We start from the raw sequence: 17,007 nt of genomic DNA, 5'->3' as shown, positions 1-17,007 counted from the left end.
GTCTGTCATGTGTTGAGCTGCCAGAACAGATTCAGCACACTGTGGCAATGATTCTACAAGTACATCTGGAACTTTACTGGAGAGATGGAACGCCAATCTTTATTTAAAAAAAAACAAAAAAAAACAACAACAAAAATCCCTCAGTTTGAACTTCGATTGTGGTGGTAGAGCGTGCTATATGACATATCAGCAGAAAATCTCTTATAGGTCTTCAGATGGGTGGAGATATGTAAAACTGAAGGTCACAGGGTGATTCACATATTTTTCATACTCAACATTCAGTGACTCATGCCCCATGGATGACCCTATAGGGGCATTGTTACCTGGAGGAAACAAATCCCACTATGACAGAAATGTTTCATTATGGGATAAAGATGAACACTTGATCATCTTTAAATACACCTTATAGTGCATTTATATTCATTTGCAATAAGCCACCCTTTCGAGGGGACAAATGCACCAAAACCACCCCTCCCACCACCACAACAGAACCACCAGATTCCCTCACAGTTGGCAAGCATGCATGAATTTCTTTAACTTGTCACCTGCCTGTACATTCCATTAGTCTGTCGATATTATCTCTTCATGTCAGACATAGAACACTTCAAGCAATGGTTATTAACAACTTTAGATATTTTTAAAGTGTACAAACCTTTAGATTCTGAATGCTCTGAAAGATGACCATGACTTTACGCCTAATGACAACATCACTGTCACTGGTCCTGGGGAAAAAAAAAAAAAAAAAAAAAAATGGGGAAAAGGCCAAAAGATGGATAATTTGCATTAACATTTAACTTAATTTATTAACATTTTATTAAAACAATGGAGAAAATTCTCTTAGTGCAAATGACTCTATGGAAGATATTGAAGTCCATACCCTTCTTTCAGGATGCTGTATATACTCTGTATAACCTGCTCTTCTTCAGTGCTCAGCTCTGCTCTCTGACCCTGGTCCACCAGAAGGTCAGGAGTCACCTTAAGACAGATCAGAAAACTACTGATTCATTGGGGGGGGGGGATCACTCATAATACCAAAACACACAAACGCACATAAAAATTACACTTACTTGTGTTTCAGTCAGATTAGCCAAGGGTGCCTCAACTGCAACGAATCTTCCTTCTGGATTCCAGTGATTGGCAGAGTTTCCAGTAACCTTGGTGAGCTGGCTTCCCACCAAGCTACTGTGAATTGAAGGAGGAGGTGATGAGTATGGGTTGGGATTGTGGACAGGAGACACATCTCTGGGATCATGCTGTGCAGGAGATCGTCCTCTCTGTTGGACTCCAATGCTGTTACCATCAAACCTGTTGAGTGGTTTGTTGACAGCAGTCTGTCTGAGAACCTCGTTTATTTGTTGAACAGGATCCGGGAATGAGTGACTACTCCTCACTGTTCCAAGGGATCTGTTAAGCCCTGCCTTATAGGCGCCATCCCAAATATTTCTCTGCATACCCACCTCTCTGACATAGTCATGCCGAGCATTGTCTCTTTCCCCCCTTACTCCGCTTCTTCCATCCAGACTTCCATAGCTACCAGACTTCACATCCCCGAGTGGCCTGCTGAAGTGGAAATCCTCATCTTCATTGCCTGGTCCTCCCTCTGCATCCCGTTCCAGTAGTGAGCCATGGGACTGGGCTCGGCGAAGTGCTCCGCCCTGCCCTGCTGCTACATCTACTCCTCGTCTTCCTGGCTCAGCCATGTCTCTCCCCCGAGGAAGACTATTATAGCCAGAGTGGTATTCAGTCTTGAGCTGGACGCCATAAGAATCTCCCTTCTGTCCATCCTTCAGAAACACATAGGGCTGGCCAGCAATACCCTGTACCCTGACTGCAACACCATATTTTGAGGTGGTCTGAGTCTTGGTCTTGGCCTGGGACAAGGACTGCCCTCCACTGTTGTCATAAAGGCCCTTAATGTAGCGAACTTGGACACCATAGTCCACTGGACTCTTCTGGCCTGACGGTGTGTTCATGCTGCTAAAATACCAGGATAATGGCAAGAAAAGAAAACAGTGTGTGAACAGAGACAAGTTAAGCACACACACAAACTTCACCTTTTCAAGGTTTCTTAATAAACTAAATAAATATCTAACTCTGGATTATTGTTGGAGCTGCAACATTCTTTAGTCTGTGTAACAGAAACTGTTATTAACATGGTGATGCATTCTGCTCGGGAATTTGAGATGATCCAGGTCACTGAGGTTTGTATTTCACTGGGCTAGTGGGCCAGAAGCAAAATAAAGTATCATTACGTTTTATGTTATAGCCATGGCCTGTAATGGTCATAAATCTTCATGTACAGAGCCCAATATTTCCACTGGCATTATTTGTCAGGTACAAGCAGAAACTCTTCATTTGTTTGCAGACTTTAATCAGTAATTTTAGGAAATGTCTGTTTCTAGCAGAATGTGGCTTATTTGAAATCAGTTTGAAGTCCAATAAACATGCCACAATGGGATTTCCACAGTGACAACAGCAGCAGAGGAATCAGTCATTTGAGAAGTTACAAGTAAACAATTTTAGGGGCTCAAATTACATCTGCATCTTAGCACACTTGAAAACTTAGTACTAACTTAGACCCTGTTCAGACTGAAGTTTGCAATCCAGTTTAAGCAGCATACAGCCATATCCTGCTTAAGCCAAATAAGTTTTTTTCTAAATCTGAATGGCGCAAATCTGACTTAAGATGGATTGTATTCCACCTGCCTCTCTGAGGTGGGATGAGCAGGATTTGAATTGGGTTTATAGCACTCTGAACGCAAATATGACTCAAATCCGGCTAGCTCGGGGCTGTGATGTCAGCGTGCACAGACGTAGTTTGTCTTCTCCAGTAAAGTGCCCAGCAAACTTCTTTTTCTGCTGTGCCACCACACAAACGCGCATGCGCACACACCTGTGCTCATTTTAATGTCGATGTCAGAAAACCATTATTGCTGATTGATGTCATCTGCAGCGACAGACTGCAGGTTGATGGCGTGAGCTTAAAAAGTTAATTTTTGTGAGGCTATAAAGCAATTATTTTCTGAAATGTCACGCAAATTCATGTTTGCCTTTTTGAAGGAGTCAACTCTCTGCACTTATTTCCATCAAGCTGTCCATTATTCCTTATTGGTAAACATAAAACAGCACGCAGTACCCCATATGTGCACATGCATGCATGACTAGAATTCGGACGTGTGTGTAGGATGAGCTCGGGACGTCAGACTACGCCTGTACATGCACCGTGGGTCAGAGAAAAGCAATTTTTCTGTGGTGCCTTATTGCCACATAGAAACACATGTACACACCCCCATTTGCACAAAATCTGCATTTGAACAAAATAAGAGTTAGATAAAATAGAAATCTGCATCTGCATGATTTGACGCGACCTAAAAGATCTGCAGTCTGTACCTGTACATCAAAAGCCGCTCTGAAAATCCAGGGGCAGATGCAAAAGTTTGTAAAGGTGGGGGAATTAATGAATATTTACTTACCTTTTCCTGCAAATTTCACACTTAAATACAACCACGGAGAAAAGAAACTTTACAACCTGTTTTTAATTCATTTGAACTTGTATTGTACAATGTTGAATGTGATGAAAAGGGGGGAGACGTGAGACCTGTATCTGCCTCTGTAACCTGCATGTCCATTTGCTTTTCTGATGATGACGATCATGGATTCTGCCTGAATCATAGGTTTCCAATAACAGAGTGTTACTGGAAACCTATGAGTGTTACGCTCAGTGTGCTTACATTAAACAATCTTGTCATGAGTATTTATGGATACAGTCTATGGATTTATTATTCAAAATGGCCACTAGTGACAAACTGTGGAAAACCAAGTACCGTATTTTCCGGACTATAAGTCGCACCGGAGTATAAGTCGCACCAGCCACTTTATCCATTATAAAGAAAAACAAACCATAAATAAGTCGCACCGGAGTATAAGTCGCACCAGCCACTTTATCCATTATAAAGAAAAATAAAACATAAATAAGGTCCACTGGACTATAAGTCCCATGGACATACAGGTATGTTAACATGAAAAGTTCAGATGATAATATTGTGACGGCTACCGTTTTCGGATGCATATTTCACCAGTCGCAACTTGTAATCTGCAGAGTATGATTTTCTTTTTGGTGGCATTTTTTCGGGCCTTCTCCGTTGTCTTGTTATGTTATCAGTAACGTTAAAATTTTTATTTTTCTATGGTAGTCAGAAGTCGCAAGAACAGTCACACAAGCCTCGAGTGCCCTCTCGTGAGCTGCATTTTACCTACAGATATGTTTGTATTTTGCGGACCACATTGCGAGCCGAACCATGCAGCGCCTACCTGCACAGCTCATGACCACCCAGCGGTGTCGATCCAGCTCCTTCCAAGTGCAGACGCTAATCCTCCGCCGTCGCTCAGTGCTCCCATGCAGCTCTCAGCGTCAACTCTGCTCACACTGATATCCAAGGGTTGAAGCTGTCTTGTTAGCCGTCCCGGAATAAACACCATGTTCGTCTGCTTCAAACGCTTTTCACAATCATCGACGACAGCTCCTTCCAAGTGCACACGCTAATCCTCCGCCGTCGCTCACCCAATGCTCCCACGCAGCTCTCAGCGTCAACTTAAACACTCTGCTCACATTGATATCCAAGAGTTGAAGCTGTTCTGTTCGCCAAGCCGGAATAACAGCAAGCACAGAGTTCGTCAGCTTCCCACACTGTGGGTGAGGTGAGGAATACGCATCCAAAGTTCTGTTCTCTGATTGGTTATCGCGACCAGCGTGAACTATAGGATGGCCGTCATACTACAGTGCCCATGATGCATTGCATTTCCTTTTCCGGTGGCCATTTTAAAACATAGATCGACTCTGTCACGTAAAATTGTTTTGTTACAGTAAATTAATTGAGATCCTACCGGTATATTTTTCATTTATAAGTCGCACCGGAGTATAGGTCGCACCCCAGGCCAAAACATGTAAAAAAGTGCAACTTATAGTCCGGAAAATACGGTAAGTTGGAATTTTGTTACGATGTCAAGGAATTAGGCTCAAGTCAAAGAAGTCTCAGGGACAAAACTTAATAGTTTGTTGTTTGGTATTCATTTCCAGTTTATTTTCCGTGTAAAATAGCACTGAACCTAAACTTTCCACTCTGGTGCAGGTTACGGCTCGAGCTGGATTGCAAACCCCAGACTAAATGGCCTAGTAGGATGAGCCAGATTTGAAAAACAAGTCTGAACAGTATCTGGTTAGAAAGCAATCCGGATGGACTCTATCTTAAGATGGATTGCAAACCACAGTGTAAACAGGGTGTTGCCCAGTGTTGTGCAATCAATGCAGACATGCATAAATCGGATTCCCTGCCACATAAATCTGATTCACTCCTCGTGTGCTGTTTGGGTATGCACTTCTTTATTTTCACTCAGTTCTCTTTAACACATAAAACACAATGATTAAACATTTATAGTGGCCCACGTTTAAAGAAAGAAAACATCCACTGCCTAATAAAAATAAAATGTTAGGGCCCCTTCACACATAGTACGAATAAGTACAAATCAGGGCGAATCATGATGAAACACCTCGTATGAGCAAACCACGAAAACATCGAGCCAACATTGGGAAGGACACGTGGTCAGGCAGGCATGAACGATCCCGCTGCGACAGTTTTGTACACGCTCGCAGTGGGAACATAGTGCGAGCAACTGGAGCATGTGTAACCACAACTGCTGCTGTGGGAAAAAAAAAAATAAATAGAAAAATACATGCCACCCATGGGATTCGAACCTGCAATTTACAAAAGCTCTGATTGTCAGCCAGAAACTTTACCACTGTGCTACCATTGTTATCCTGTAAAAGGTGCGTAAAATGCCTGAAATCAACAAGGAGATAAATGCATAAAAAAACAAAACAAAACACACACACCATAAAAAAAAAAAACACACACTACTTTGTATTGAATCCCTCTCATCAAGCGAACAATACAAGTATGAACCGTCTGTTCCTCTGTACATGACCCATGGTCACAGACGTAGTCATGAAATTACGAGTGAAGCAGTGCACTCTTATGTCCACATCTGCTAATGCGCATGCCCGGCCCGAAACATGTGCCCTGTGGACAGCGTCGCAGGACAGACACTGCGTCATGTAGAACAGAGTTCATGTGGGTGATGTGACATTCAGATCACCTGCTGCGTGTTATGATCTGACCGTCCGTTTCACCTGGGGCAGCCTGTCAATGTGCATGCTGTGCGCTCACTCGCTGCACCCCCTCGCAACAGTGATATACGTTTTTATGTATGTCCTCACGTGGACACACACACTGTCCATGTGGACACACACGTGACACAGTGGACAGTTGTAAGTTCATGTCCTTCAAAACACAGTACGTGTTCCCCAGCTGGGACGTCCAGAACCAGAGATCTCAACAGCAGCTGCTGTTGGCGGGCACACTCCCTGTCAGTTCAGCGCACACACCAACGTGTCTCTGTTATGTGATCATTATTTTTTAGTTATTTATTATGTAATTGTTTATGTAGGTAGTGTAGCACTTATTAATATACCCGTCCTGGCTGTAGTCTCTGTGACACGTCCTAAGCACTGAGCCATCATTTATGTATCTGGTGCCTTCTTGTGCTGTGTGCATTCAGACCTGGCTGTCTGGCCCTGGATGTGTTCATGTCTGTACATAAATAAGCATTTTATGCAAGTGTACTCCCTCCCCACACGCCACGTGTTTCGGGGAGGAGCGGTGAGGGGACGACACATGCACCACGTGTTGCTTTTTTGCAACACTACACTCATGGGGGCAATTAGACAAATTTCACATCCAGCTTGAAAGTGACCCTCTGCTCACCATTTTCATGCTAACAGCACGAATGGCCACACATTTTCTAAGTGTCAGCCAAGTGGTGTTGAATGTTAGTGTGTGTTACCTGCAATTACCTGGAGGTAGCTCAGATTTTTCACGAATGACATGCAATTCCTCCTTCGTGCGCTAGTTGGTTTAATTCGTGTTATGTGTAAAGGGGCCCTTTCATTTATCATATTTCTGTCCCTTCCCCGGCCAAGGTTACACTTCTATGGGGATTTTAGCTTTTTAGGATGCAAGTCTGTGGCATTCCACTGTGTACTGCACAGCTCTGGCTGCCACCTCTCATCTATGTTAGCCACAGTATACACACAAGGAAAGGAGTCTGCTTACAGCAATTAAAGAACAAATTCCTTTGCCTTTTATCTTGCTTCAGTTGGGGTCACCACAGAAGATCTGAGGTGGATCTGCATGTTCATTTTGCACATTTTTTTTTTTTTTAGGTCCTGAGGCTATTCCACATTCCACAAACTCCACTTGGACAGGGATGGCCTTGAACTGGGAACTTTCCACACTTTGCAGTCATCCAAGACTTAACATCATTTAATCAATCAAAATGTTTGCACAGAATCACTGAATGTTGATGTTAGGGGCAGATAAATCTAAACATCATCAGCACAGCAATGGAAAGACAGATGACACTTCCTAAAAATTGGCCCTAATGGTAACATGTACAACGGGACAATTGTACAACAGGGAAATCTCAGACATGAGCCAAATGTATTTAGCCCAAGTTGGTGGAGAGACTGTTCTCCTACATCACTGAAATGACACCACCATCCATGGGTGGTCAATGTAAATAATCAGTTAGCTAACAGATAGCACTGGTACCACAGTCTTTTATACAAAGAGACTGATAGCGTGTTTTTGAAAACATGGCTGTGATTCGTCCATCCGCTATTGGCTATCACGCCACGCTCTGTGATTGGCTGTGGCGTAACTGCCGAAAATGTAAGCTGGTTCCACTCCTCCAGAGACTGTGGTACCAGTGCTACGTTATAAACAAAGGCTGCAGCCAATCAGAGAGTGGCATGTCTCAGCCAATCAGCAAAATGACAGAATCCTGACTAAAAGTCACGTGACCAAATAACCCGATACTGACTCCTTTGCATTGGCTGGAGGAGTGGAACCAACTTAGCTAACAGATAAAAGCATGAGATGGAAATTAAAACTACTACAGCTAATAAACAGGTGGAAAATATGTCACCATTGTTGCTGATTCTTAGTTTCCAGTATGAACACAGATGATTTATTAACATAATAGGCACACCTACAGGTGACAGGGAGTGTGCCCGCCAACAGCAGCTGCTGTTGAGATCTCTGGTTCTGGACGTCCCAGCTGGGGAACACGTACTGTGTTTTGAAGGACATGAACTTACAACTGTCCACTGTGTCACGTGTGTGTCCACATGGACAGTGTGTGTGTCCACGTGAGGACATACATAAAAACGTATATCACTGTTGCAAGGGGGTGCAGCGAGTGAGCGCACGGCATGCACATTGACAGGCTGCCCCAGGTGAAACGGACGGTCAGATCATAACACGCAGCAGGTGATCTGAATGTCACATCACCCACATGAACTCTGTTCTACATGATGCAGTGTCTGTCCTGCGGCGCTGTCCACAGGGCACATGTTTCGGGATTAGCAGATGTGGACATAAGAGTGCACTGCTTCACTCATGTAATTTCATGACTACGTCTGTGACCATGGGTCATGTACAGAGGAACAGACGGTTCATACTTGTATTGTTCGCTTGATGAGAGGGATTCAATACAAAGTAGTGTGTTTTTTTTTTTATGGTGTGTGTGTTTTGTTTTGTTTTTTTATGCATTTATCTCCTTGTTGATTTCAGGCATTTTACGCACCTTTTACAGGATAACAATGGTAGCACAGTGGTAAAGTTTCTGGCTGACAATCAGAGCTTTTGTAAATTGCAGGTTCGAATCCCATGGGTGGCATGTATTTTTCTATTTATTTATTTTTTCCACAGCAGCAGTTGTGGTTACACATGCTCCAGTTGCTCGCACTATGTTCCCACTGCGAGCGTGTACAAAACTGTCGCAGCGGGATCGTTCATGCCTGCCTGACCACGTGTCCTTCCCAATGTTGGCTCGATGTTTTCGTGGTTTGCTCATACGAGGTGTTTCATCATGATTCGCCCTGATTTGTACTTATTCGTACTATGTGTGAAGGGGCCCTAACATTTTATTTTTATTAGGCAGTGGATGTTTTCTTTCTTTAAACGTGGGCCACTATAAATGTTTAATCATTGTGTTTTATGTGTTAAAGAGAACTGAGTGAAAATAAAGAAGTGCATACCCAAACAGCACACGAGGAGTGAATCAGATTTATGTGGCAGGGAATCCGATTTATGCATGTCTGCATTGATTGCACAACACTGGGCAACACCCTGTTTACACTGTGGTTTGCAATCCATCTTAAGATAGAGTCCATCCGGATTGCTTTCTAACCAGATACTGTTCAGACTTGTTTTTCAAATCTGGCTCATCCTACTAGGCCATTTAGTCTGGGGTTTGCAATCCAGCTCGAGCCGTAACCTGCACCAGAGTGGAAAGTTTAGGTTCAGTGCTATTTTACACGGAAAATAAACTGGAAATGAATACCAAACAACAAACTATTAAGTTTTGTCCCTGAGACTTCTTTGACTTGAGCCTAATTCCTTGACATCGTAACAAAATTCCAACTTACTTGGTTTTCCACAGTTTGTCACTAGTGGCCATTTTGAATAATAAATCCATAGACTGTATCCATAAATACTCATGACAAGATTGTTTAATGTAAGCACACTGAGCGTAACACTCATAGGTTTCCAGTAACACTCTGTTATTGGAAACCTATGATTCAGGCAGAATCCATGATCATCATCATCAGAAAAGCAAATGGACATGCAGGTTAGAGAGGCAGATACAGGTCTCACGTCTCCCCCCTTTTCATCACATTCAACATTGTACAATACAAGTGTGGTAGTGTGGTCACTCAGTTTAGTTGTAACCAATTTCAAAACATTAACCATTATGCTCAGCCATTAATTACTAAAGCTAAAACAGCCATTTAACCTTTTTTGTTTTGTTGCCATTTATATTTGGTGTCAGAACTGAAATGCTTTGAGATGGGAAGTCAGAATTTTCCAGCTGAAAATTGTGACATTCCACCTGGTCTGGAACATAGCAAAAGGTTATCGAATGCTTTCTCCCTTCATACAATTCCTTAAATAAATAAAATGTAAGTAAAGAACATCTGACGTGCAAGTAGGCCAAAAATATAAAAACTGTTTGACAAAGGCTGACATCCAAGCATGGTTGTAACAATGAAACAGACCCAGTAAATATTTCTTGCTGTTGACTACTGATGTGGACTTTGTCCTCAGTGTACTCCATTAGCCATTAACCTGAAAACACACACCCACTACATATCATACCCCCCACGTAAGCACCAACAAAGCCTTTCAGAACTTGCTACTTTTCCCCCTTTAGTGAAACCACAAAGAAATAGAAAGATATTTGTAGCATCAAATCATGACATTTTTATTCTTTCACTTTTATACATGTAGATGCACATGACAAACTATAGATAACCCTTATTAGGAAGTTGGTCCAGGTTTGAGACTTCAGCTTTAAAAAAGTATTTTGTATATTATATATAACAAAACAGACACAAAACACTGGGAAATTCTCAGTATGAAAAACTTATTTCCACAGTCTGTAGGAGTTCCTCTGCTACTGCCTTCCACCAGAGGGTAGGATGTATTATGAAGAGGATGGAAGATATCAGTTTGGAACCATGTCTCTTGAAATGATGAAACACCAAGACTGTGGTGACTGGTGAGGTGCTGAGAGGTCATCTGGTGCATGGCAGTGTCCAGCTCTAAACCCAAGGTGGCTCATTCAATTGGACAGCTGGAACATCCTTTCTCTGACCATCTTGTACTGCTGTAGAGGCAGCTTGAAATCTTAGCATTGCAGGGGCTGTGCTGACTGAGCTGTGAAGAACTGGACATGACCAGATGTCAGTGAGTGGATATAAGTAATTCTGATATGACCACACCTGTGGTTGATGTACTGAGAAAAACTCAGTTGCTGTGGCAGACTGCATCCTTCCCACCATTGGAAGGATGTCATCTCAATCCAAAAATGCATTATGTGGCTCATGCAAGCATTCTCCAGGTGTACTGTCTGTTGTCTCAGTCTATGCTTTGACTGGGGTGAGTGATGCCTTGGTGATGGAAATTATGGAAATTCTAGGCTGTATAGGGAGCTGATAAAGCGGACTATGGTGTCACCGAGAGTAGACAAGGAAGAATTTGTCAGAGGTATCTGTGATCAAGTGACTCAACGGGCCAATCCAAATACACTCCCTTTGCCTGACCACTTCCCCCTTTCTCTTCATTTTGCAGATTCACCTGAATGTGGTCAGGCAAAGGGAGAGTATTTGTACTGGGCCAACATCTGAGATCTAGTGACCCTCAGCCTGCTTACACAGGAATCAAAGCACTTTGTTCATCAACCATACACATTGCCCTGTCGGTGCACAGGTCTGGGCTCTGTTTGGGCCACTCAGAGTCATTCACAGAGTTGTCCTGAAGTCACTGCTTTAATATCTTGGCTGTGTGCTTTGGGCCATTGTCCTGCTGAAAGATGAACCGTCACCCCGGACTGAGGACAAGAGCGCTCTGGAGCAGGTTTTTATCCAGGATGTACATCTTTCCCTCAATCCTGACTAATCTCCCAGCTTGTGCCGCTGAAAAACATCCCCATAGCATGATGCTTCTATCACCGTGCTTCACTGTAGGGATGGTGCCTGGTTTTCTCCAGGCATGGTGTCTGGAATTTACACCAAAGAGTTCAATCTTTGTCTCATCAGACCAGAGAATTTTGTTTCTCATGGTCTGAGAGTCCTTCAGGTGCCTTTTGGCAAACTGCAGGCAGGCTGCCATGTGCCTTTTACTAAGGAGTGGCTTCCGTCTGGCCACTCTACCATACAGGCCTGATTGGTGGATTGCTGCAGAGATGGCTGCCCTCCTGGAAGTTTCTCCTCTTCCCACAGAGGAAGGATGGAGCTCTGATAGAGTGCCCATTAGGTTCTTGGTCACCTCCCTGACTAAGGCCCTTCTCTCCAAATCACTCAGTTTGGACAGGTGGCCAGCTCTAGGAAGAGTCCTGTTGGATCCAAACTTCTTCCATTTACAGATGACGGAGGCCACTGTGCTCAATGGGACCTTCAAAGCAGCAGAAATGTTTCTGTACCCTTCCCCAGATTTGTGCCTCAAGACAATCCTGTCTCTGAGGTCTACAGACAATTCCTTTGACCTCATGCTCTGTTTGTGCTCTGACATACACCGTCTACTGTGGGACCTTATATGGGCTGTTTTACTGATCTATCAGCAGCAATGGTCATTTGGTTTGATATCTCCATTTGTTTACCAGCAGATCTGTACCAGATTTTACCAAAACATGTGTCATTTCCATGATGTCTGAATTTGATTGGCTGCCAGAACTATTATTTCTTAGTAGGTAACCACTAAATTGACTAATTTCCCTATCAAAGCTTACTGTATAACAATCTAACTTCCAGGATCATTGTCCAGTGGGGAAAGGACTTGAAACAAGCATTCCAAAATAAAATGTCTTGTCTGTCAAAAATGTCACATTTTCACATTGTCATTATGGGGTATTGTGCGTAAAATTGAGGAAAAAAATGAATTTCATCCATTTTGGAATAAGACTAACATAAAATGTGGAAAAGGTTAAGTGCTGTGAATACTTTCTGGATGGACTGTAACCCACTTTTAAATCCATTACTAAACCATCTCCTTACCTCAGTGCACCTTTCAGTTTCCCTGCACAGCTTTCCAAGGTGAGAGAGAGATAGAGAGTGGGTTGGGGCACTAAGGAAGAGTGACGCAAGTGAGAGAGAGAAAAAACAACCATCTTTTTATCAGCAAGCTGTGTGATAAAGGCTGCAGTCTAACTGTTAGTAACACTCATGCAGGCACTCAGTTATGGCTGTGTTGTTGTCTGTGTGGGTGGAGGCACTAATCTATCTGAGTGGTTTGAGCCAGTTACTTTTCACATTTACTGCCCCTACACAATTCACCTTAATGTCTTCCTTTGGTCTACTATCTATACATAAAAACTTTATATTGGGTTGTGTCCCCAAACTGTAATGGCTCTTCAGGGTTCTGTGTCGCATTGCTGTCCATAGCTTTGCTGCCTCCAGTCTTTCATGGAGATGTCCAAATAGCTCATCTTTTGTCTTCCAGGTTTCCTGTGTCCATGATGTGGCTTTCAGTGGAGAAATTGTGATGTTAACTTCTCAATCCCACTGCAATGCCCATCAGATCACCTCTCTCCTTAATCTTATCACTCAGTCTTGACAAATCTCCATACAGTTCTGCATTTGTCACCCTCTGCTCCAAGTGTCATTCAGCTCTTTAGCTAATTTTGGAGTCGCAATCCAGGCTCAACACCCACGCAGGAAGACTGACTCAACTATCGCAGTAAAGAGTCTTAATTTAAAACTCCTCAGAAGACTTCACGTTCATATTTTCTGGAGTTTATAGCATGCCTCATGTGCTGTAGCTTCAGCTGTTTTATGTCCTTTTTTCTGTGCTTTCCACCCAAGCTACTAAGCTACTTCACTCATCTTCATCCGCTTACTCCAATTAAGGGCCATGAGGTGGCTGGAGCCTATCCCAGCAGTTCCTAAGTAGTTATTAATATTAATTATTTTCCTCTGTAAGAGTACTGCTGCCACTTGTTCTGAGGTTGGTTGCTGTTTTATGTCATGAACTTTGTTTTACTTGAGTTTGAGGTGAATCAATACTTGTATACTAATGCATTGCCCGTGGGGAACTACAGGCTCTAGATTGTGTATGGTTTATAACAGGGGTGCTCAACTTCGGTCCTCGAGAGCTACCTTCCTGATACTCTTAGTTGTCTCCCTGCTCCAACACACCTGACTCCAATGAAAGGCTCATTAAAAGCCTGCTAACGAGTCTTTCACTGGATTCAGGTTTGTTGGAACAGGGAGACAACTAAGAGTATCAGGAAGGTAGCTCTCTAGGACCGATCTTGGGCACCCCTGGTTTATAAAATAGGTAAATGACATTTTCAAGGGTGGTCATAAATTGTGCAAAGTTTCTAGAATGAGTTAAAATTGTGTCCAGACTGTTTTTAGAACCTTCTACCTTAAACCTTAATAGTTTTTAGAAAAAGAACTGAACCCTTTAGTTCCTGTTAATTATGTATTTTTTATGTTAGCAGCCGGTCTGCTCTGTGTCAGCCTGATCCCGTCAGATCTCAGAAGCAAAGCAGTGCGGCATCTGGTTAGTACTTGGATGGAGGACCTCTTTGGAACACCAGCAGCTGTGTGCGTTTCTCCAGGTAAAACTGGAGTTGCGTCAGGAAGGGCATGCAGCATAAAACTTGTGCCAAATACCAATGCGGAACTGGCTGTATCTGCTGTGGTGACCCCGAACATAACGGGAGCAGCCAAATGGACAACAACGTATTTTATTTATGTTAATGACAGGGTTTTCTCTATATTATCAATATATATTATCAAATATTAATGTCTTTACTTTGACGTACTCTCTGTGATCGTGTCTTTGATTCTGTTCTCTATTTTTTATATATACATGTATGCATGTGTGAGAGTTCATGTACTATTATTCCTTTAAATAATTACTCATTGTCAAAGCAATCACTGTTCAAGTAATCATTAAAACTGCCACACGAGAAAGTGAGCAGATGATCTTTGGCTTAGTCAATGTGCAGACTGTTTTGCTAGAATGTGCAGACTGTTTTGCTAGAGTTATGTTTTTGCTAAGCGCAGATGTGCACCTTTAATTAACGGTTCAGCCTTGAGGGAAGAGCAGTGTGACCGGAACACTGGTTCAGGGCTGGACAGCCTAGGAGAATGAGGGCTCAAAGCCATAACAGTTTTCATATCAATATGAGACCAGACTTTGTGTCTTTCCATTGTTTTGTGATATTGTCACTCCTATATGCTTGTATGTAACTATATTCAATAAAAAGGAGAAGCAAATGGGTGGGGCCTTCAGAGCAGACGACAGTTCTTGATGAAGGAGCTCCTCGTTTGTTCTCTCCTGATCAGGAAAACAAATTCAGTGTCTTCTGGGTGATCATTTTCGGTGTGTGTAAACTGAGTTGTTATTTCCAGGTCCAATTCTGAACGACTGACATCTTGGTCCTTCGAGCCGGATGCCAAAAGACTGGAAACTCATCGGTCCGTGACGGAGAATGCCCGTGGAAGTCCGCGGCCGCGGCGCGGGAACCAGTTCCTGCAGACCCTTTTCTGGGGGACGGGTCTCCTCCCTAACGTGTCGACGCTTACCGGGGTGAAGGCATTCGAATTCAGCGACAAAGTCTGATCACGGGTGAGAACTGAATTTCTTTACGTGCACGTGTGTGCGTGTGGCCGGGACCACCGCGAGGAAAAAAACCCCGTAATGTCTTTCTTGGTTCGTCTCTTGGCTTAAACACTGTAAGATGTGAGGCAAAAGCCTGGCTGTAAAGCGTTAAATTTTACTCTCTGAGAAAGAAAGAGAAAAGTCAGGTCGCGCAGCAGTTAAAGACCATCTGTTATGGAGCCCCGTGCTCACGCTGCATTTCCCGCTGTGTCAGACACCTGATGTGGCTGTTGGCTCTAGACTGAGCCGGCAGCGGTTACAACTGGCAATTAATAAAGCAAAAGACAACTAAAAAAACACTTTCAGGTCCGGAACATCGCGTAAAAAAAAAAAAAAAAACTGTACAGTGTTAGGTCGATGAAACCTTCGGTGGACGAGCCGTAAAATTCTGATATAAAAACCGGTTGGAGCAGAAGCGTGATAACAGCGGAGCTAAAACGTGATAACAGCTGAAGCGCAGCGATGTGAATGTGATTGTGTGAGTGTGCTTTTATGAGTGAGAATGTGCGCAACTGAATCGCGGGGGCCTGTCACCAGTTTTAACCCCCTGGCAGAAACGAAGCCCTGTCTGTGAAGTAAGTTGTAAACGCTCTATACACACCACATCTGTTTGCAAGCCTACGAGTCTGAAAAGAAGCCCTAAGCAAGGTCACCCACCTCTCAGAGGTCGAAGAGGTGACACTTTTCAGACTGATCGGTGACCAAACAGTGAAAAAAGAACAACAGCCTGTTCATTTAGATCTCCCTATGAGATAACCCCACGAACAGCTAAAATGGGTAACAGTTGTTGTTCTCACAGCCAACATGACACACAGTCAAATGATGTTGGGTACATGGAGACAAAAGATCCAGCATCACCTGAACACTTAAGAATGTGGCGAGAGACAGTTAACTTCTTGGGAAAATTACAGTTAAACTCCACAACAAAGTCACTTAATACCATAAAAGAGAACACCAGTGATTTTACAAAAAGGCAAGAGAGATGTGGAGTGAAAAATACACCAGACCATGCTTTTGCCCCAAAAACAGCAGTTTTTAAACCTGCCGGAGCAGTCATAATGATGTGTGATGAAGAAGTGTATTTTGCAGGAAAGGACAAAGGTCAGCGCCGCAGAGCAGCCAGAGGCAAAGCCCGTGGGCATGAGATAAAGAGGAAATTGACATGTTGGAAGTGTGGGAAGAATGGACACTTTGCGCGTGAATGTACACACTCGCAAAGACAAGGAGTTCTTCATTTTCAACATGAATTTTGTTTATGTATACATAAGGTTGTAGTTCTCTCTTTTCTAGCAAATTATACTTGTCAATTTGCTGAGTGCTTAGCTCAGATAAGATAATTATAGTGGGCAATTTTAACATCCACACAGATGCTGAGAATGACAGGTCTCAACACTGCATTTAATCTATTATTAGACTCAATTGGCTTTGCTCAAAATGTAAATTAGTCCACCCACCACTTTAATCATATCTTAGATCTTGTACTGACTTATGGTATGGAAATTGAAGACTTAACAGTATTCCCTGAAAACTCCCTTCTGTCTGATCATTTCTTAATAACATTTACATTTACTCTGATGGACTACCCAGCAGTGGGGAATAAGTTTCATTACACTAGAAGTCTTTCAGAAAGCGCTGTAACTAGGTTTAAGGATATGATTCCTTCATGTTCTCTAATGCCATATACCAACACAGTGCAGAGTAGCTACCTAAACTCTGT

The 17,007-nt window shown here is 43.0% G+C and overlaps 1 protein-coding gene across 3 annotated transcripts in view; it reads right to left on the bottom strand.

Annotated features, from left to right (window-relative positions):
• Positions 1 to 17,007, bottom strand: part of LOC117514363 (cingulin) — a 70,696-nt gene that overhangs the window by 19,657 nt on the left and 34,032 nt on the right. For 2 of the 3 annotated variants that reach the window (XM_034174784.1, XM_034174785.1), the window contains exons 2-4: positions 1,068 to 1,977; positions 878 to 975; positions 653 to 722 (exon numbers count right to left, since the gene is read on the bottom strand). In XM_034174784.1, the coding sequence (XP_034030675.1) occupies positions 653 to 722; positions 878 to 975; positions 1,068 to 1,973 (1,074 nt within the window). In that variant the 5' untranslated portion in view covers positions 1,974 to 1,977. The remainder of the gene's footprint in view (positions 1 to 652; positions 723 to 877; positions 976 to 1,067; positions 1,978 to 17,007) is intronic. The other variant, XM_034174786.1, reaches the window with a different exon arrangement.

Source organism: Thalassophryne amazonica, chromosome 7, assembly GCF_902500255.1.
Source record: "Thalassophryne amazonica chromosome 7, fThaAma1.1, whole genome shotgun sequence".
NCBI classification, from domain to species: domain Eukaryota; kingdom Metazoa; phylum Chordata; class Actinopteri; order Batrachoidiformes; family Batrachoididae; genus Thalassophryne; species Thalassophryne amazonica.
This window is presented reverse-complemented; position numbering and strand designations above follow the sequence as displayed.